Raw genomic sequence first — 23,092 nt, 5'->3', positions numbered from 1 at the left:
TAGTATCATATATCCACCATTACAGTGTCACCATTCGCGGTGAGCAGAGGACTGTCCCCAAAGATGTCCATATCCTAATTCCCAAAACCTGTGAGTATGTCATGTTACATGGGAAGAGGGAATGAAGGTTGCAGATGGAATTAAGGTTACTAATCAGCTGATCTTGAAACTCGGAGATAATGCTGGACTTAATCTTCAAGGTCTTTATGTGGAAGAGGAGGGCAGAAGAGTCAGGGAGAAGACGTGATAAAGACTTGCCTTGGAATTGCTGCCTTTTAAGTGGGGACATGAATCAAGGAATGTGGGCAGCCTTTAGAAGCTAGAAAATGCAAGGAAAAAATATTTCTTAGAGCCTCCAGAAGGAACACAATCCTGCTGACACCTTGATTTTAGTCCAGTGAGACCCATTTCAGACAGGCAAAAGAAGACCAAGTCAATAACTAAAATGGATTCGATCATTAACTAGAGTCATGATTAATATAAAAATAGTCATGATAACAAGACAAGAGTTACAAGGTATAAACATTTCTTTTTCAAAAAGGACTCAGACAATCAAATTATAGCACTAACCCATACATTTATGGCCAACTGATTCTCAATAATAATGCCAACACAATTCAATGGGGGAAAAGAATAGTCTTTTCAACAAATGGTGCTGGGACAAGTAGATGTCCATATCCAAAAGAATGATGCTGACCTCCCACTTCATACCATATACAAAAATTAACATAAAACAGACCAAGGCCCTAAATGTGAGAGCTAAATTTATAAAACTCTTAGAAAGAAACGTTAAGTGTAAACCTTTGTGAACTTTGGACTAGAGGTAATGGTTTCTTAGATGACACCAAAAGTAGAAGAAACAGAAGAAAAATTGATAAATTAGACTACGCAAAAATGGAAAACTTGAGTGCTTTCATTAAGAAAATTAAAGGACAATCTACAAAATGGAAGAAAATATAGGTAAATCATGTATCTTGAAGGTCTGGACAATCTACAAAATGGAAGAAAATACAGGTAAATCATGTATCTTGAAGGTCTAGTATCCAGAATACATAAAGAACTCCTACAACCCAACAATAAAACATACCACTACAATGGCTATAAAAAAAAAAAAAAGGTAACAAGTGGGCAAGGAAGTAGAGAAATCGGAACACTGATGGCCGGTGGCAGGACTGTAAAATGGTGCAGCTGCTTTGGAAGAGTTTGGCCATTCCAGAAAAGGCTAAACATGAGAGTCCCCATATGACTCACTTAAGTATCTGTATCTGAGAGGATTAAAAGCATATGTCCACATAAACTTGTTCAGGAATGTTCAGAGCAGCAGCATTATTCCTAATAGCGAAAAACAACCCAAATGTCCATCAACAGATGAATGGATAAACAAAATGTGGCATAGATCCATGCAATGGATAGAATTCATCCATCCAATAAAAAGGAAGGATGGCTGATACGTGCTATAACATGGATGCACCTAGGCATTATGCTAAGTAAAAGAAACCAGACACAAAAAGCCCCATGTATATGAAATTCCACGTTTATGAAATATCCAGGATAGGGAAATCCATGGAGACAGACAGCAGATTAATGGTTGCCAGGGCCTGGGAAGAGCAGGGACTAGGGAGTGACCACTTAGAGGTAGTGTTTTCCTTTGGAGTGATGAAATGTCCTGAAACTAGACAGTGGTGATGGTCACGCAACCTTGTGAATGTACTAAATGCCACCAAACTGTACACTTTAAAATTGTTAAAATGGTGAATTTTGTGTTAAGTGGGGGTGGGGAATACGTGTTACGAGGTAAATGAGCCCTGAAAACATGATGCTACGTGAAAGAAGCCAGACAGACACATTATCATAGGATCCCACTAGTGCGAAATGTTCAGAACAGGCAAGTCCATAAAGACACACAATAGATTCATGGTTGCCAGGGACAGCGGGAAGTGGGAACAGGCAGTGACTGCTAATAGCTATGGGGCTTCCTCTTAGGGTGGGGAACATGTTCTGGAATGAGATAGTGGTGACAGTTGCACAACTGAGTGAATATATGAGAAATCAGAGAATTGTACACTTTAAAACAGCAAATTTTATGGTATGCAGATCATATCTCAATAAAGAATATTTTTAAATAAATCAATAGAGCAAGTGAATGCCAGTATGTATAGAAGAAAGAGAGAAAACAGTCAACACAAACTACCAGTTTTTTTCTTTCCTGGAATGAAGGAGAAAGTTTAGTTATTTACTAGGAAGTTCACTATGTGAAGTAATGCTTTGGTCGAATGTTCTGCTTCTCCATTCTTGAACAGTTTGAAGGCATGGGCTTATTCCTTATTGCTTACTGAAGGCAATTCTGTCATTATAGGTTAAGTTTGGTGGTGCATAAGATTTAGATATAGATCAGATCTTCAGATTTCCTTACCATTGTAATTGGCTGCATCAGGATCATCCACATTAATGGCAATGACTTTCCAGTCAGTTTCCCCTTCATCGATCATAGCCAGTATGCCCAGAACTTTCACCCTAATTATTTCACCTCTTGCACATACCTGAGAGTCAATAACCACAGTTAGGACAATACTACAGAATGAACCTTTGGAAGAAAAGTTTTACTTGGCAGATAACAGGAAATACGGAAAATGCCAAGTTTCTGCAAACTTACCTTAAGATTGTTCCTTTGAGCAATTTTTAAAAAAAGCTAAGCAAGCAAATCCCTGCCAGTCCCATCAAAATTGAAAATAGGTACCCTTATTACTTATAGGCCCTAAGAAAAGCAGTAGCATGGTTCAGGATAATTCATATTTTTTGAACTGTCACTGATTGTGCCAAAGAATAAATCCTCCATAATGTTTCAAACTCATATTTAAATGTATACAAATGCTTAGATGAACTAGAAGCTTTTAATTTATCAAAGAAACATCATTATTTTGCTAATACTCATATATTTTATTCACAGTATTTTTTAAAGGATGAACTTTGTATACCTCATGGCTATCATCTTGACACTATAGAAAAATATTTCAGAGCCCATTACCTTACTTCCAATTTCACACACATCAATGGGGTCATTGTCACCACAACAGCCAGTGTGTTTGTCATTGTGTCCTGGGTCTTCCCAAGTCTAAAGAGTAATAACAATAATAAGGCTGAGAGTATATCACTCCTACACATGCTACTGACAACGTGGATTGTGTTTGACATTAAAAGGTCACATCCCATAAATCTTTCTGCAAAAATATGAATCTTCAGCTATTTCTTCTCATCTTTAAGAAATTCTTTATTCACATCTAAGAATCTTCACTAGACACAATAATTGTAATTAAATGCTGGGGTTCTATTATGCTAAATATGCTATGTTACATACATTAAACTAACTTTAAGCTTTAAAACAGAGAATGATCTTCTTTCTTTTTTTAAAGTTTATTTATTTATTTATTTTATTTTTAGTAATCTCTACACCCAATGTGGGGGGCTCGAACTCCCTACCCTGAGATCAAGAGTCCCGTGCTCTACCGAGCCAGCCACACTACCAATAATGATCCTGCACAAAACAAACAAAAACCAACCACCTAATAGCTGAGACAACATGCAAACACAAATGCAAAACCAAATATTTATGTAAAAAATACATTAAAAGTAAAGTGTGTTTGATGAACTCTTCATGCTCACTATCTCCTACTAACTAGATTTTCCTTAGAATGAATTTCCAAAACAAAGGTAGGTAGACAATAGTACTAACATGGAAATGAAATGTTCTGGTGGCAAAAGTGTCGTCACTGCCCAGGAGCCAAGACTGAAAAGTTTAATCAGGATTTTCTGGAGCTTTCAATTGCTGGCTTTATTTCCTGAGTCCTTGTAAAGCACCTCACAAAGGAACAGCTGGCCTGTGCTCAACTGCAAGTTTAAAATGTAGCTAATGTTCTAGTTCTCCCCCCGTCTAGAACTTAATTGTCAGATTTGTCTGCCTACTCAGCTGGAGTAAAGGCAAAAACATAAAAGTGAAGGGGCATAAAGGAAGACTGGATGCAACAAAGCCAACTCCAACCTCCAGAAGAATAAGTCTTTCAGCAGTGTTTTCCCAAAGGGATAATATTTTGAGGCTAACTACTAAATCAACTGAAGTACAAAGTGAAGTGCTATAATTAAGGCAGACAAACGACTCTGTGATTACCTAACAAGCTCGAGGAGTTTGATATATGTTTTGGTAACTTACAGATTGTTTTACAGTAGAGCCCACTCAATAGACTTAATGGTTAATAAAAACAATTTATCAACAGGGAAAAAAGTAAAATTGAATATTTTTCATGTAAAAATCTTAAGTACCACAGGCATTAGCCTGCTAAACCAGAATTAAATACCCATCATTTACTCATAATAGACATGATTCTAGTGACTCTTCATTCAAATACTAAATAAGAACCTACTATACACACTGGCATGGTGCTGGGGATAAATTGGTAAACAATGCGGACATCCTCCCTCCTCAAAGTGTTGGCTGCTTAGGAAAACAGAACCCCACTTACTACTTTACCACAAAAAAGACTGGCATTAAGAAGAAATCAGGACTCCCAACATAAAAGCTTACATGTGTTAGGTTCAATAGCCATAAGAGCTAAGTGCTAGTAATATCTTGGGGACATAGGTGTCGGCAAGGAAGAAGGGCAAGTTAGGCGAGCTGGCAAATGGCAGACTTGGGAAGTGGTGCCAAAAATCAGTGCTTTCAACCACTAGGCTATACAGTCTCTCCATAATAGGTTTGCCACTCATTCTGCAAAGGAACCATGTGTGTGCTTTATAACCAGACCATATAGAAAAATAAAGATTTCAGAAAAGAACAAACTTTCAAATGTGAATTTAAACATTGTAAACATTTATCTTTTAGTTTATCTTGAAGATAAGTTGCTCAAGGCAGTATTAAATTAATTACTCTTATGTTGTTAAAATCTACTATAGCAAAAAATTTCTGCATGTGTTTAAATGTTTTTCACTAATAGTAGTAGGTTATTTTTTTATAAGATGAAAACTACATTCTGAGCAGTCACACAGAGACATACCTGGGGGATGGCACCATAGTTCCAGATATATCCTTTATAAGGGAACAAATTTGCAACATAACGGAGTTTTCCTTTTTTCACATCTTGTTTAATTGGGTTTAAAGGGTCCTTCGTAGCTATCTGAAATAAAAAATTTCAAATCATTTTATATTTGGATATAAAATACTATTCAAATAAGAATTTGAGGAAATGAATTATGGAATGCACATCCCCTAATTCCACTTTAATGACTTACTTTAACTCCAACATTTTTATGATTTGATTAAAAGTTTTTACATAATCAGCCTTTAAGTGGAAAACTTATTTGAGGTATACAGAAGGGAAAAAACCAAACAAAAAAACATTTACTTATTCCAGAAAGCAAAAACTAAAATTACCTGGAGTAAATCCTAACACTGATAAATGTTTTAAGGTTTTTATTAAAGGGCAAAATAAATATTATCCAACTTAAACTTTCCTTTAAAACACTTAAAATTATTCAAATATTTGAGTATATAATATATACAAAATGTGGTTACTGTCAAAAAGCTTAATTAAGTGATATAAAATATGTAACAAACATCTACAACAAAAAGCCAAACCTATTAGGTATCATCAGAAAGAAATTAACAAAATGCAACAGAAATTTCAATAAAATCACAGGTGGCTGGGGTAACTAAAGAAAGCCCGTTGACTCTGTGGAGGAGTCAATGATGGACTTAAGGGGAACAAGACAGGAAAAAAAGGTAATTCTAGGCTTCCAGAATGCCAGAAGCAAAGGTATGGGGAAGGAAAGTCCATAGCATATTTGCAAACTGTAAATGTTTGAGTTGGAGCCCAAATGGGAGATTGGCAGGCAACAGGAGATCCAACTGGAAAACAGACTGGACTAGCAAGAAAACCTTCAACTTCAGTTGTTGAACTCTTGAGCAAATCAGTGTGGCTACGTCAAAATTAATATCCTAAATCTAATTATCAATGTAAGGGGAAACGTACCTCCATTTTTGCATTAGACCAGCGTGGTACTTCAACTACCATGTGGAACACATCCTGAAAAAAAAAAAAATGCAGATGGTCACAGGATGGTCAGGTTCTCCTCCTTCAGTGAGCATGCCCTAGTTCTTCCAAAGTTAAACTGTTCATTGGACAGGACCTTTGAAGTCAATGGGCTTTCAACAAAATTCATCAAAAAAAATCAGACCGACTAATAAATGAAGAGATAAAGCGAATACGCAAAATAACTGCAGAATCAAGGTGGTGGTGTAATTCTTTCAACTTTTTTGTATGTTTCAGTAAACGTAATCAATTTTTCATAATAAAATGTTGGGGGGTGGGTAAGAATGTTCCTATAAAGAAAGGAAACAGTTTTTAAACATAACAGAACTTGTATCTCTGAGGAAGGCCATCTCTAAAGGCTATTCACTTCCTCGGGACGCTGCAATTGCTCAAGATGTTTTTGGAACTCCGACTTCAGAGGCAGTTTGTAAGACAAACCCCAAGTCCATTTAATTACTTTGTCATACTTTAGTTTTAGTCTCATACAAAATCAATCAGCTTGATTATGTAACCACATTATTCTCCCAACTTGGCTGTTTTTAAAAAATCAAGTACTCCTCAAAAAGACAAGAAGTTTGACATTGAAGAGCACATAAGTTCCAAAAATATTTTAACCCATGGCAGTTCTACTGTAATTATTTTACAGCCTTAAACTGAGCTCTAAATGGTCAGAAAACTATTTTCACCAAGGAATAAAACTTTAAATGCGGTTTTTCAGTTTATAGCCTCCACAAAAGGCATACATGAAACCAAATCAGCAATTATTCTTTTATAAAATGTATATTTTTAAAAGTGGACTTCAAATGAAAATCACTTAGTTACACACTTCTTAGGACTACTTCTCTGCTACTTTGCATCAAAAACAGGGACTGAGGGATGCCTGGGTGGCTCAGTCGTTAAGCGTCTGCCTTCGGCTCAAGTCATGATCCCAGGGTCCTGGATCAAGCCCCAGGTCGGGCTCCTGAGTGAGCCCCAGGGAGCCTGCTTCTCCCTGTCCCTCTGCCTGCCTCTCCCCCTGCTTGTGCTCGCTCTCTCTCTCTCTCTGTCAAATAAAATAAATAAATAAAATCTTAAAAAAAAAAGAAAACAGGGACTGATAAGTTGCAAGGGAGTAAGTTAAAGGTTTCAAGCCAATAATTACCTTGCTGTTCCTTTTAACCAAACAGAAAAGCTACAGAGTTCATAGTCTAAAACTTCTGTCACTTATTTAAGTTCATGGTCAAACTGGGGGAGACTAAATCGTTTCACAAGTTTCTGCTCCAAGATTCTTAACACCTACTTGATATAACATAAAACCGACAAAAAAAGGAGATATTTAAATCCAGGACTGAGCTAAGTGCTCTATCCCTGTAAAGTAATAACTGTGTGGTTTAGAAAAAGTAACACATTGTTCATGGGTAGACCCAATCCTTGATTAAATTTCATTCTACCCACTATATGTTTTCAAGAACTACACGTCTATCTTGTACCACTCCTCAGGTATTAAAATGGAAGATCTCTGTGCGAACGAGGCAGGGCGTTGTTTTCAGCAGCAATATCCTAAAAGTTCACAAGGTGGTGCTGTTACCACGTGAAAGAGTAAAGCAAAAACAAGGAGACTGGTTTATTTTTTTTAAAGAAAACATTACCAAATGAATAAATTACTGCAAGAAAAAAAGTAGCAAATAGAGCTAAAATATAGGAATTCGAAATTTGGTAACTATATTGAACATTTTAATTGAATTAAGTAAGTATGTACAGATCCTTAACAACCACATTACCTAATATTACAAACCTACCTAACTATAATGGGAAGCTAGCTAGCAGAGAAAGAATGAACCAACATTACGAGAAAGAAAACATCTTTCTGAAAATGGTAAGATAACTCTACTGCAAACAGAAGAATTCCAAATGCCTGAAGGTTTAGTGCTTTTTAAAAATTAGCTAGGCAAAAAAACAGCAAGAAGTATCCTGTAAAGAGCCTCAGAGCCGATTCATTCATTTTCTTTCAACAAAAAATGAATCCTTGAGTGCCACTGTTCTGTTACTTTTCCAGGCACTGAAGACTAGCGGTGAACAGAATAAAAGCTCTTTTTAACTCCCTAAAAGTTGGATCTCCCAATCGGGTTGTTTCTGTGTGGAGGCCTCAGGCTGGGGACAACTTGGGGGGGGGCGGTCACAAACCTGGGTGAGGGATCTTGTCTGTAAAATGAATGTTTAGCACATTTTCAAGTGTTTGGAGATGTCACAGTAATTACTTTTTTTTAAAGCAATGAGCTTATAGCTTTTAGTCATTCTCTGCAACAGAGGTGTTATTTAAGTATTTTGATATAAAACAGAGGCTTCATTCTTTAGCAGAAACTACCACTAAAGAATAGTTGATTTCTCCTAGATATTCAGGGAGTTGTTCAGGTGACCAGTGATCCTTAGGATTTTCAGGGCAATATAAGAAATCCAACCAATTACTCCATTGCTGGAAACACTTTTACTGTCAAATTATGCATTCTAATTGGAACTCCTGTGCACTGTTGGTAAAAATGTAAAATGGTATGGCCACTATAGAAAACAGCAGTTCCCCCCAAAATTAAAAATAGAATTACTGTACACCCATGTTATAGCAGCATTACTCACAATATCTAAAATGTAGAAGCAACCCAAAAAAGGGAAGAAAATTCTGACACAGGCTATAACCTGAATGAACACTTGAAAATGTGCTAAACATTCATTTTACAGACAAGATCCCTCACCCAGGTTTGTGGACCGCCCCCCGCCCAGCTGTCCCCAGCCTGAGGTCTCCACACAGAAACAACCCGATTTGGAGATCCAACTTTTAGGGAGTTAAAAGAGCTTTTATTCTGTTCACCGCTAATCTTGAAGACATGGTAAGTGAAATAAGCCAGTCACAAAAGGACAAATATGATTCCACTTACATGAGGTATCTAAAGGAGTCAAATTCAGAGAGACAGAAAGTAGAAAGGTGGGGGGGGGAAAAGTAGAAGGTAGCTGCCAGGGGGCTGGGGGAGGGGGGAGGATGGGGAGTTAGTGTTTAATGGGCATGGCGTTTCAGTTTTGCCAGCTGAAGAAGAGAGTGATGGAGATGAAGGGTGGCGTTGTTTGCACAACAACGTGAATGTACTCAACACCACTGAACTGTACACTCAGCAATGCTTAAGATGGTCAATCTTATGTTTATGGGGATTTTACAATTAATAATTGGAAAAAATTATGCATTCTTACATTGCCAATGTTTATGCATTTAAAACACTGAGACAAGGGGCACCTGGGTGGCTCAGTCGTCAAGCGTCTGCCTTCGGCTCAGGTCATGATCCCAGGGTCCTGGGACTGAGCCGCATGTCGGGCTCCCTGCTCAGTGGGAAGCCTGCTTCTCCCTCTCCAACTCCCCCTGCTTGTGTTCCTGCTCTTGCTATCTCTCTCTCCATCAAATAAATAAATAAAATATTTTAAAAAATAAAATAAAATACTGAGACAAGATTTTAGGATATTTAGGACCATCCAGTTACAAATTCATGCCTTTTTTCTCTAATCCCAAATGGTTTCAACTATGACTTAGCTCAATCCTGGATCTGTGGTTTTATTATCCCCATTGTTAGGGCTTCTCAGAACTCTGTTCCCCACTTCTACTATGCTCTGATTCTAAATCCCTGCTCTGGTATCAAGCTCTCAGCTCCTTATTTATAGTTTCAGCAGAAGGAAGGAAGAAAGAGGTTAGTATTCCTAGTACGATTTTGACAAGCCTGTGGGAGGCAGAGGAAAGGTGAACCACAGCTTTAGCTCTGACTTCCCAAAGTCAGAGACATAACAGTCAGTCTTACTTCCCAGGTTTATAATCATTTCATCAATAAGAATGTCAATGTTAAAGGTGTCCAGACCCTGAGGAGATCAGAAAGCTTAAGGCTAAAATTAATTACATCACTCCATTAAATCAAAAAGATTTTATTTTTTTAAAAGACTTTATTTATTTGAGAGAGAGTGAGAGCGCACACAAGCTAGAGGGGCAGAGGGAGAAGGAGAAGCAGACTCCCTGCTGAGCAGGAAGCCTGATGTGGGTGAAGCTCGATCCCAGGACCCTGAGATCATGACCTAATCTGAAGGCAGACACTTAACCGACTGAGCCACCCAGGCGTCCCTAAAATCAAAAAGATTTTAAATAAAAGTATTTTAGGAATAGAAGAAATGTAACCTATATCATGATTAGTTTTTTAATTTCATTGATTAAACAGAAATATTACAGTAGTATGGTGATCACAGCTTACATCTCCAAACTGGTCAGTTTGCTTGTGGGTCAAATTAGTAGTCTAACGAGCTGTTTACTAATGAACAGGCTATAGCTATTTGGTAGGCTATTATTACTAAGCCAGTTAAGTATGTGTATATAGGGAACATGCTCTTAATTTAATTATATCCCATCACTGAATCTTAGTAGTAAAGTTAAATGTGTCTTTACTGGGAGACCTTTGAACACCCCATGACTTATCTGTTTCCAACACTGGATCTGAAGCCTACTGAACATGACATGCTATATTGCAAAATTATGTAAGTAGCTTAAATTAGCATTTCCAAGTTGACCCATCATGTGTTTCTCTGGATACCTTCAGGAGTCAAACAAATGCCAGACACAGGAAGAAATAGAAAATCACTCTGATTCCATTATCCTTTCCTTTTATTTTTCTGTTTTGCAATAAAATTTGCAGAAAAACAGTGGTGGTAGAGAGGATTTTTTTCTAAATATATCTAGAGATTAGGCATCAAGCAAGAGGCTAATAAAAAACAAGGGCTGCTTGCCTTTTTTTTTTTTTTTTTAGTATCTAGAATAGTTTTGGAGTATAAAATCCCTATCAGAAGAGCTCACATAATGAATAAGGAAATGTTCCAGCTCCATAAAGGTGCTTTTGAAAAGGTGTACCGGGGCGCCTGGGTGGCTCAGTTATTAAGCATCTGCCTTCGGCTCAGGTCGTGATCCCAGTGTCCTGGGATGGAGCTGATCAAGCCCCATGTTGGGCTCCCTGCTCAGCGGGGAGCTTGTTTCTCCCTCTCCCACTCCCCCTGCTTGTGTTCCCTCTCTGTCTGTCTCTGTCAAATAAATAAATCTTTAAAAAAAAAATGGTGTACCAGATTTCATCATTTCTAAGGATATAATACCTTATTAAGTGCTCACCAACTGACAATGGCTCCTAACCGTTAGTTTTAGGTTTTGGCTTCAAAGTCAGTTTTTTGATTACAAGATATATACTCTAAGCTATTAAATGTAAATGGATTCCTCCTTGTGCACTGTTGGTGGGAATATAAATTAGTGCAGCCATTATGGAAAACTGTATGGCAGTTCCTCAAAACCCAAAAAATAGAACTACCATACGATCCAGCAATCCCATTTCTGGGTATACATCCAAAAGAAATTAATCATAATCTTAAAGAGCACTCCCATGTTCACTGTAGCATTATTCACAATAGCCAAGACACAGAAACAAATGTCCATCAACGGATATGGCATATATACATAAATACACACACACACACACACAAATATTATTCAGCCTTAAAAAAGAAGGAAATCCTGCCACGTATGATTACATGGATGAACATGGAGGACATTATGCTAACTGAAATAAATCAGAGAAAGACAAATACTGTTTGATCTCACTTATAAGTGGAATCTAAAAATGTCAAACTCATAAAAACGGAGTAGAATGGTGGTTTGCCAGGGGCTAGGGGAAAAGGGGAAATGCTGATCAAAGGGTGCAAACATTCCATTATGAGATGATTAAGTTCTGGAGATCTTAATGTACAGCATGGTTTAATGAAATTTGCTAAAAGAGTAATCTTAAGTATTCTTGCCACACACACAAAAAGTAAATATGTGAAGTGATGAAGAGGTCAATTTGCTTGATTGGGGGTAATCATTTCACAATGTACACATACATCAAAACATCACATTGTATACCATAAATACGTGATTATTTGTCAATCCTACCTCAATAAAGCTGAAAAAAATTTTAAAAATTTTTAAAAGAAAAAGTAAATGGATTCCTAATTATTTCACTGACAAATGATAAAAGTCTATTTGAGGAGCTCCTGGGTGGCTCAGTTAAGCGTCTGCCTTCGGCTCAGGTGGTGATCCCAGGGTCCTGGGATCGAGCCCTGCATCGGGCTTGGGCTCCTTGTTTAGTGGGGAGCCTGCATCTCCTTCTCTCTCTGGATGCCAGTTCCCCTGCTTGTGCTCTGTCAAATAAATAAAATCTTAAAAAAAAAAACTTAATTGACGTGTCATAACTAAGAATAAGCTCCTATCCACCCCAATCAGATAAGCTTTAAGAGAACTAAATTTTAAAAACATATTATAACCATAATCTGTTCACTTTCTTCTCTTTATAAAATCAAGCAAAAAACGACGTGGATGGAACTGGAGGGTGTTATGCTGAGTGCAATAAGTCAATCAGAGAAAGACATGTATCATATGACCTCACTGATATGAGGAATTCTTAATCTCAGGAAACAAACTGAGGGTTGCTGGAGTGGTGGGGGTGGGAGGGATGGGGTGGCTGGGTGATAGACATTGGGGAGGGTATGTGCTATGGTGAGCACTGTGAATTGTGCAAGACTTTTGAATCACAGATCTGTACTTCTGAAACAAATAACGCAACATATGTTAAGAAAAAAGAAAAAGAAGAAGATAGCAGGAGGGGAAGAATGAAGGGGAGTAAGTTGGAGGGGGAGACGAACCATGAGAGATAATGACTCTGAAAAACAAACTGAGGGTTCTAGAGGGGAGGGGTGTGGGGGGATGCGTTAGCCTGGTGATGGGTATTAAAGAGGGCACATTCTGCGTGGAGCACTGGGTGTTATGCACAAACAATGAATCATGGGACACGACATCAAGAACTAATGATGTAATGTATGGTGATTAACATAACAATAAAAAATTTTTAAAAAATCAAGCAAAAGACTGCATTTCCAGCTGTCAAACTTTTCTATGATTTTCAATGACTAACAATTTTGACCACAGAACTTTTCCCAAGAAAAATGCACATTTACACTAAATCTTAGTGTCACAGAGTTCACAGAACCTCAGAAATCCATCCGTGGCCATTCCAAGGCCTGGAGGTCACCAGGAATCCCTGGACTAGAAGACTGTAGAGCCTTTCCAAAGGAAGAAAGTTCTTATGCATTTCCTTTGAATTCTAAGCGTAAATAAATAAATAAAGCCTTTTCTTCTGCATTATCAAAGAGATATTTACTGTAGAAAATTTGGAAAATATAACACTTGATCTTAGCCAAAAGGCCAAGAAGCGATGAAAATTTGGAAAATATAAAAGGCACAAAGTAAAATCCACCCCACATACATAATCCCTCAAGGAAGTATAGCACAATGGTTAAGACCACAGGTTTCTGAGGGGTGCCTGGGTGGCTCAGTCGATTAAACTGTCTGCCTTAGGCCCAGGTCAGGTCCAGGGCTCCCTGCTCAGCAGGGAGCCTGCTTCTCTCTCACCCTCTGCCCTCCTCACCCCACCGCATGCTCTCTCTCTCAAGTAATTAAAAAAAAAAAAAGACCACAGGTTCTGAGCCAGAATGCCTGGGTTTCAAGCCCGCCACCACCACTTATGAATTCTAGTTGCTGATCCTGGACAATGGGGCTAATAAAAGAACCCAGCTCAGAGAATGACATGATGGCTAGATGATATAATCCACAAAAGGGCTTTAGCATAGTACCTAAGGTACAGGAAGGAGTCAACAAATAGTAACAATATATATTTTTAAAGATTTATTTATTTATTTGAAAGAGAGAGAGCATGCTGCTGTGCTTGTGAGGGAGTAGAGGGAAAGGGAGACAAGGAGACACCCCCCTGAGCCTGGAGCCCAGGGCAGGGCTCGATCCCAGGACCCTGAGATCATGATCGAAGCCGAAATCAAGAGTCGGATGGTCAACTGACTGAGCCACCCAGGTGCCCCAGTAACAATATTTTTTGACCTTCATTTTTTTTTTTTTACAATCATTTTTTTTTTTTAAGATTTTATTTATTTGGGAGCGAGACAGCGAGAGAGACAGGAAGCAGAGTTAGGGGCAGAGGGAGAAGCAGGCTCTCCTGCTGAGCAGGGAACCCGATTCAGGGCTCAATCCCGGGACTCTGGGATCATGATGTGAGCTGAAGGCCGACACTTAACCAACTGAGCCACCCAGGCGCCTCTACAATGGTCTTAAATGAGTTTTCATCAATAAGCTATATACACAGAATCATACGCAGAATGTAATCTAAAAACACCCACCAAGATTAACACTGCTCAGGAGTGAAGTAACCTGCTCAATATCGTAAGGCCAGTTAGTGGTAAAACCAGGACTAAAATAAAGATTCCTTACTCCCGATTCAGTGATTTTTACTCTATAAAATAGAGCTCTGAAAGGCTAAAGAAATAACCAGTCATTGTGCTCAATATCATCATCCTATTTGTTCGGTTATTGTTTACTGAGACTTTCCTATAAAGCCAGGCATTGTGGCTGTATGTTATATGCATATTTAATCACCCATCCCAACTTTATCGTTTTGACAAAGTTGACACACCACAGAGATTATGGTTAGAATATCTGTTTTCAAAATGTAGTCACCTGCAAGCTCATTTGAGGCGGGGAGAAATAGTTTACTCTCAGTTATGACATGCAGATTAAGTTAATTGTCATCAGTTTTCATCTGTTCCCAGTTCTAACTTTGGTTTAGAAAACATGAAACCAAAAGATAAACAAAACAAAACAAAAATCCAGAAAACCCATTCCATATACACACAAAGTTGGGGAAGTGTTTAAATTATTAATTCAGTGACATTTTAAAAATTCCATTTAAGGAACTGTCTATAAAAAGAAACAGAAAATTCAAAACAAAACAAACCCTGTTAAGGAAGTGAGTAATCGAAAAAGCATCCACTTGAGTGTATCCCCTCTAAAGATTTCAGGTACCATGAGATAGTATCTCTAAAAAGTTAAGAATGATATATAACTGCAGGGGCACCTGGCTGGCTCAATTGGTAGAGCATGCGACTCTTAATCTCGGGGTTGTGAGTTCAAGGCCCATGTTGGGTGTAGAGATTGCTTAAAAATAAAATCTTTTTTTTTTTAAGATTTTATTTCTTTATTTGACAGAGAGAGACACAGCGAGAGAGGGAACACAAGCAGGGGGAGTGGGAGAGGGAGAAGCAGGCTGGGGAGCCTGCTTCGGGGCTGAGCAGGGAGCCCGATTCGGGGCTCGATCCCTGGACCCTGGGATTATGACCTGAACCAAAGGCAGATGCTTAAAGACCAAGCCACCCAGGCCCCTCAAAATAAAATCTTTAAAAAGGAAAAAAAAGAGGGCGCCTGGGTGGCTCGGTCAGTTAAGTGTCTGCCTTCAGCTCAGGTCATGATCCCAGGGTCCTGGGATAGAGTCCCTTGTCGGGCTCCCTGCTCAGGGGGGAGCCTGCTTCTCCCTCTCCCTCTGCCGTACCCCCTGCTTGTGCTCTCTTGCAGTCTCTCTTTCAAATAAATAAATAAAATCCTTTTAAAAAAAAGAATGATAGACGACTGCAAAAAATATTCTGTTAAATTTCTGAAGCATCAACCTATTTGATTATATGCTTGACTTTTTTTTTTGCAGAGGAAAAAAGCAACATAGTTCCATATTTATATATCCTCCCAACAGTCACCTGGAAAACAAACAGAAGCCTACATTGTTAGAACAAGTATTTAACATCAAAGTGTAAGATACAGAACAGAAAAATACCAAACTCCTAAGTGTAAATATCAAGTCATGACATTTGAGCATTTTAAGATTTAGATAAAGCTTCCATCTACTCAGTGTTTCACACAGCTTATGCTATGCTCTGGATTTCAAAAACTTCTCTTATCTCAGAAGTTTTATGTCAGAAGATACTCTGAGCTACAGGTATTTTTATATGTGACCCAAAACAGACCTAGAGCAAATGACAAAATCCATCGGGTCCGTGCCCTTGCCTTCTTCCACTCAATGGATTTGCAAATAATCCAAGCAGAGTGTTTGAGTCACAAGGATTCCCAGAACTGGCTGATTACCTAGTGGCATATATACTACATCGAAAGCTGTCCACATTGAGAAGTTCTGACCTGGAGCAGAATCTAAGCCTTTGGGCATTTTTCCTTAGTAGAGCTGACAGAGTCCTCATCATCACCCCCCAAATGACTGACCATAGTAGAGATAAAGTCAACAGCCACACACATAAAAATGTATTTACAGAAACTTAATCACACTGGAATTTAAAAAAAAAGGAATTAATCAGATCTTTTATTTAGGCTATAATCCAAAATAATTTCTGTGTACCACACCCTTTTTTGTGTGTTGTATAAGCTTCCTTAAAAACAAAACAAAAGAACTCTTTCCTGCTTCTCAGACAGGAATCTCAAGAGCTGAGGTTCACTGAGGTCTGGACCACTGGTGAAATCCAGAGTTGTTACAAGAGCTTGTGCTTTTGAGCCAGCCCAGAGTGGTACAAAGGCTGAGTCTTCATTTGAGTAATCCCAGATTATCGCCACAACCAGTCCCATACAAAACTTCAAGGAGTCGCAGAATAATCTGAGTGAAGATGTTTTACACAGCACCAAAATGTAGTCTCCGTTTCCTATTTTGGAAAACTCGGCACCGCAACTGCTAGAAGCATCTGACTGTTGGCTAGAATATTGTCCAGTTACTTACAGCTATGGTTTGAATGTTTGTTCCCCCCCCCAAATTTATTTGTCGAATTTCTAACCCTCAATGGTGATTGTACAGTATGTGGGACCTTTGGGAAGTGTTTAAGACATGAGGTTGGAACCCTCATGAATGGGGTTAGTGCCTTATGAAAGAGGCTCCAGAGACATCTCTAGCCCCTTCTGCCACATAAGTACATAGCTAGAAGTCCATGACCAGAAGGGGTCCCTCACCCAACCATGTTCACACCCTGATGTCAGACCTCCAAGCTCCGGGACTTTGAGCAATAAATTTCTGCTGTTGATAAGCTAGCCAATCTTCAGTATTTTGTTATAGCAGCCCAAACGGACCAAGACACTTAGAAACACAAAAAACCAGCTCTATGTCAAGAAAATATTTTTCTTCCCTAGCACATCTATATGTCAAGTTACCATCAATAAACTTTCAGTCATTATTTTATACCCCTTAACTACTCAAAATGGTGTGAGAGGTTACTGTAAAGACTTTGAGATATATATAGATATATATATTAATTATACACCAAACAGATAATCAAGCCAACCAAATGATGCCAATTCAAGAGGAAGGAAGGATCCTGCAGTTCATATCAACTGCCAGGAAATCAGATGTAACAAATTAGTTTCTGAATAAACACAACTTTGAGAATCCCACAGGAGAACACATGCCTCTAATTAGAGGTCCCTCCTGTAACTGTGGCATGTAACTGGCCTCTGGCCATTCGCTCCACTGTCCCCAGTTGGAGCCCAGCTCAGACAGGCTCCTCAGAAGCAACACGTGAGTCTGGTCTAAACTAGACCCATACGGAAACCCTGAAGTCTTGGAGGGGCCAAGGCACCTCCCCACCAGACACACCTGACAGGCGCATAGGCCAGGGCAGCTTAGGATGGTGTCCATCAAAATAAGTAGGAAAAGAAAAGGACAAATTTAATAAAATAACACCACCACCACCACAGCAAAAAAAAACACAATAGCCTGCCCCTCCAACTTCCCACTCGGGCTCTGGATGTTGCTGCCAATTCTCTGCTCCCTCCTCTACTGGCAGTGTGCGGCTTTGGGATCCCAGGCTCTCTAGCTGGGGTCTGGGTTGCAGTTTGTTCTGCTAAGTGTGGGACGTCCGGGATCCCGGGCCTGAGCAGCAGCAGAGGGCTTCCGCTAGAGTGAGGGCTAGGCAGTCAGTGGCCCACCCTCTGGGGTGTGGGGGCCGTGCTCGGCAGGGACCCCTGGCTCTGCAGAGTTTACTTTAAACTCCATCATCATGAGGTGATTAAAAAAAAAAAATCTCTATACCTAATGTGGGGCTCGAACTCACAACCTGAGATCAAGAGTCACATGCTCCACAGACTGAGCCAGCTGGATGCCCCAAAAAGAATTCTTAAAGGTATAAAAAAGCAGCAGACATTTGTCCTTGTGTTGGTTCCTAAATACAGTACAAACTTCTCCTATTGGGAAGGTGGCTAAAACAAGCTATGAATTAAAAAAATAGTAACTAGTTAAATTTGAACAAATAATGCATGCTCTTTGTAAAAAGATTAGAAAATATAAAAAGGCAAAAATGAAATAAAAACAGAAAGAGTCACCAGCAATTCTACTTCCAAAGGATCACAAGGACTTTGGAATATATAGCTATAGACATTTTTCCCTAGCAATGTAAGATTCTTACCAATTTGTGGTAAACCTATCAATTTGTGAGGTTTCTTCAGCTTACTGGTGTGCATAAAAAGATCTCTCTTTTTAAAAGTCTGTAGACTTAGGGTGCCTGGGTGGCTCAGTTGGTTAAGTATCCGACTCTTGATTTTGGCTCAGGTCATGATCTCAGGGTCGTGAGATGGAGCCCCACATTGGGCTCCACACTAGGCGTGGAGTCTACTTAAGATTCTCTCTCTCACTCCCTGTCTCTTTCCGCCCTCTCCCGCTTGTACACCCACTCTCTCTCTCTCAAAAAAAGTCTGTAGACTTAACCTTTATTAACACTATGAGTCTTAACTCTACCAATCCATTAAAAGTACTGAATTTTCCTGTAGTCACTGAATACTCTAGTTTATTCTTGCTGTTTAATATCCCACAACCCAAATTTTGTGCTGGCTACCTGGTTAATTTTATTTATTTATTTATTTATTTAAAGATTTTATTTATTTATTTGACAGAGAGAGACACAGAGAGAGAGAGAACACAAGCAGGGTGAGTGGGAGAGGGAGAAGCAGGCTTCCTGCTGAGCAGGGAGCCCAATTCAGGGCTCGATCCCAGGACCCTGGGATCATGACCTGAGCCGAAGGTAGCCGCTTAACAACTGAGCCACCCAGGCGCCCCTACCTGGCTAATTTTAAAACCACTTATGAAGTACTAAGATTTTAGTTCCAAATACACATACAAAAAGACCAATGTGATTTCTTTCTTTAAACCAAGGCAACTTTATTATTAATTTTTTAAAGATTCATTTACTTAGAGAGAGAGAGAGAGAGAATCCGGAAGCAGGGTCCCCGCTGAGTGCAGACGCATGAGGAGGGGCTCGATCCTAGGATCCTGAGATCATGACCTGAGCGGAAACCAAGAGCCAGCTGCCTAATCAACTGAGCCACCCAGACGCCCCTAAACCAAGGCAGCTTTAAAACATTTGTGTCTCTTCCTCTACTCCTTCCCCAATTTATAGTTGCTTCTTTAGCCAAATAATCTGGATTTAAGACTGACTTCTTATTTAGTCAATGTACCTTTAACTCACAGCACGATAAGGTATTTTAAGCATTTATTAAGATATATACGAAAATTCATGTGGAACTAACTGATCTGAGTAAAGAGACTACATTTAAATGAGGACATCTTACCTTATCTGCATAAATTGGAACATCATGAAATGGAGATATATATTGTCCTTTTTCATTTTCTGCAAAATGAATTAGAAAAAGTTATTACTAATTTTTTTGTTAACTCTAATTCCAGATGCATTAAGTACACATTTTAAAAAATATTTAATTTTTTAGAGTAATTTTAGGTTTACAATACAATTGAAAAAAAGGTAGAGATTTCCCATATCCGCCCCCCTGCTCCCTCATTTGCAGAGCTTCCCCCCATTATCGACACCGTTCACCAGAATAGTGACATAGCCATTTTTTATTCCCAAACCAGAAAAACTGGTTGTATACTTTACCTTCCTGACCCCTCCAAGATTGGGTTAAGTTTTCATCCTATGCTTTCCTTAGGCGTCTAACAGATACCTCTACAATGAGGGCAGGGGCTGCCTTATATCATTTTGTATCCCCAGAGTCTAGCAGTGCCTGGTAAATAAAAGGGAATCAAATTGTTTTGGACTGATCTTACATCAGTTAACGGTTTAAAGAACTAATGAAATAGTTGGGCTGGGGAGAAGGGGGGGACCAACTTGCTGAATTATAAAACCCTGTTGTCTTAAGTAATGTTCCAGGAAGACAGAGCCATCTTAGATTATTATATTTCTCAAGGATGATCTAGTTGCAACAACACTTTCACAGGTAATTTCTATATTCTAGAGACCTAACTGCCATATCCAAAAAGTAATTTCAGAACTTCCTTACTATTCTTTAAGAAACCTAAGGGTCAGTCCATACTATATCCCTTCACATTTAAAAACCAAGGTGGAATAGCAAAAACTGAGCAGTGACCATCCCCTGTCCCACTATGATCCCTTCAGAGTCAGCTGTGACTTTGCAATCATATCCACTATCAGTTTTTTTTTTAAGATTTTATCTATCTATTTGACAGAGAGAGAGAGAGAGAGAGAGAGCGCAAGAGCGAGCACAAGCAGGGGGAGCAGCAGGAAGACGGAGAGGAAGAAGCAGGCTCCCCACAGAGCTCCCCATGTGGCTTGATCCCAGAACCCCCAGAATCACAACCACCGGAGCAGAAGGTAGACGCTTAACTAACCGAGCCACCCAGGTGCCCCTCCACTATCAGTTTTAAAGAGACTGACAAATATAACATTACAGAGGTAAAAAATCCTCTACTAAGGAAGAGTGCTAGGAAATCTATGATTTAAAAAAACCCTTAAGGGGCGCCTGGGTGGCTCAGTCATTGAGCGTCTGCCTTCGGCTCAGGTCATGATCCCAGGGTCCGTGCTCCGCGCTCCGCGGGAAGCCTGCTTCTCCCTCTCCCACTCCCCCTGCTTGTGTTCCCTCTCTCGCTGTCTCTCTGTCAAATAAATAAATAAAATCTTTAAAAAAAATTTTAAAACCCTTAAAATTATGTTATTGCATAGTTGTTTCTAATTATTATTTCCTACGTCCCAGAGAGTTCTACCTGATAAAAAGTTACTTTAGCCAGTGCCAAAGTCAAGGAGTGGCTATGGTCTTCCATAATGGCCATCAAATACTACCATTACATAACCTAAGTAAAAACTGCTGTTTGAATACTGCTTGAAGACAATTCCCCAATCATCCCTCCACCTTCAAACTCTAGGGTCACCTCTCTAAATCCCTCCTACAGATAAATTCTGGAGCCAACGCTAAATCTAGGAAAAATAATTTAGTGAATTATTCGTCAAAAGTTCCCACACTGCCCTTATTTAACTCCGAAGTTAAATAAAATGGGGAGTCCCATCCTTCCTGGATTTTGCATGGTAACCTTCAGCTACATGTGTAAACTTGAGTTCACTTTCATTTTCCTCCCACAGAAGGTTACTTTTTGCTAGGGGCTTTGTTCTTTCTCTTCGGATTTCCACTCGTCCCCTCTATCCTGCTCTTTCCTGCTCTTCACACACCACACGCAAAGTGCTGCACCTGCCCGTTGCCTTCCGAGTAAAAGTGTTCTTTACAGTTAAATTAGAAATGCCTTTGGTGGCACATTTTCGAACGCCTGCGTTGTCTCCAATCATCTTTTCCTCGTGGCTTGGGGAGGGGATGGGTAGAGATAAAGATAAACCCAAGGTAGCTTTCCTCCACCTGCAAGACAGAAGGTCGTGCGCCAGGGAAAGCGGGGCTCAGCCAGCCCGCAGCGTGCTGGGCTCTAAGCGCAGCTTCAAGGCGCGGACCTGGGGTGCGTCCCCCTCAGATGCCGATTCCCTGCCCAGGGGCAAAAACTTGGCACTTTCTCACTCGTGCTTCCCAGACTGACGTCACCTGTTTGACTTGAACGGAACAGCTTTCTGTTTCACAAGGCGCCTTCCCAGCATCTGTGCTACCGGGGACACCCCGGCGGGAGGGGCAGGAGCGTACCCTGGCGAGGGGTTCGGTCCTCCACTGACGGCTCCTGAGCCCGGCCTCAGTTTCCCCGTCTGCAGAACGCGGGGCTGGATTTGACCCTGCTTGGTGCCCACAAGCTGAGCTACAGTTCAGGAATTAAGATCCTTAGGGAGTCATCCACCCCGCCCCAGTTCCTCCAAATCAAGCAATCCTCTTACGAGGATCAGTTTACCCCCAGACACCTTTCTAGGGTGACTCAGTGGCTTCCTTTCCCCATCAGACGGTGCCCGCCCGAGCAGGACACCTGCAGAACTAGCCCGGCCCGGGGTCGGGTCCCACCGCGCGTGTCAAAGAGGAACGCCGAGCCCCGCCGTCCCGCCTGCGAGCGCGACGTGTGAAACCGGAGGCCGGCCCGGCCCAGGCCCCGGGCAGCCCGAGGAACCCGAGGAACCCGGCCCGCGCCCGGGACGAGGGGCGGAGCGCGGGCCGCAGGCGCCGGGGCAGGAGGCGAAGCGAGGCCCGGGAATGAATGGGTTGGCGGGCGGGGAGGGGCCGTGGGCCGCCGACACTCACTGAGGAAGACTCGGTACTCGAGGGTGAAGGGCGCGGCGCGCTCCTCGCTGCTGAAGCCGTTCATGGTGCCGATGACTAGCCGCCGCCTCGGCCGCCGCCGCCGCCACCACAGAGCCGCTAGCCCGCACGCGGCGCCGACTGACAAGGAGAAACCTCCGCGCCTGCGCACCGCGGAGACTGGCGCAGCGAGCGGGGCGGGGAACGGCTTTAAGAGGCCACCCCACCCCCGCCCGGCCCACTCCGCGCGCAGGCGCACTCCGCCCGGCCCGCGCGTCCTCTAGCCCCAGCCAGCCTTTCTCGGCCCCGCCTCGCGGGACCGCCTCCTGGCTTCCAGGCTGGCCCACGTGGCTGGCGGCGAGCTCTGGCTTGGCGGGTGTTCTGCCACCGCTCCGAGTGCTGTGGGACTCTGACAGAGGTCAGTAAAGGCCCAAGTTCTCAGCTTGCGCCAGCTGGGAATTGCCCGGCGACCCCTCCCCCACCGTGCACCCGGGGAACTCTGACCCCCACCCAGAGTAATACCTTCTCGCAAAAGGAGTTCCAAAGTCACATGCTTAATCAGGCAGGCCCTGCCTTTGATCTTAAAGGTGTGCCT

General features: G+C 40.9%; 1 protein-coding gene across 1 annotated transcript in view; it reads right to left on the bottom strand.

Moving 5' to 3' along the window:
• The window catches only part of PPA1 (inorganic pyrophosphatase 1), a 34,279-nt gene extending 11,611 nt beyond the window's left edge, over window positions 1–22,668 (bottom strand). Inside the window, exons 1-6 of the mRNA XM_028109631.1 lie at window positions 22,501–22,668; window positions 19,600–19,658; window positions 6,021–6,074; window positions 5,046–5,165; window positions 3,026–3,112; window positions 2,414–2,540 (exon numbers count right to left, since the gene is read on the bottom strand). Coding sequence (XP_027965432.1) covers window positions 2,414–2,540; window positions 3,026–3,112; window positions 5,046–5,165; window positions 6,021–6,074; window positions 19,600–19,658; window positions 22,501–22,564 — 511 coding nt within the window. The 5' untranslated portion in view covers window positions 22,565–22,668. The remainder of the gene's footprint in view (window positions 1–2,413; window positions 2,541–3,025; window positions 3,113–5,045; window positions 5,166–6,020; window positions 6,075–19,599; window positions 19,659–22,500) is intronic.
• Between the last annotated feature and the right edge of the window lie 424 nt (window positions 22,669–23,092).

This window comes from Eumetopias jubatus, unplaced genomic scaffold (assembly GCF_037043125.1).
Source record: "Eumetopias jubatus isolate StellerSeaLion01/CBP00866 unplaced genomic scaffold, mEumJub1_p1.0 scaffold_17, whole genome shotgun sequence".
NCBI lineage: Eukaryota > Metazoa > Chordata > Mammalia > Carnivora > Otariidae > Eumetopias > Eumetopias jubatus.
Note: the sequence above shows the minus strand (reverse complement) of the source record. Positions and strands in the feature narration are given on the sequence as shown.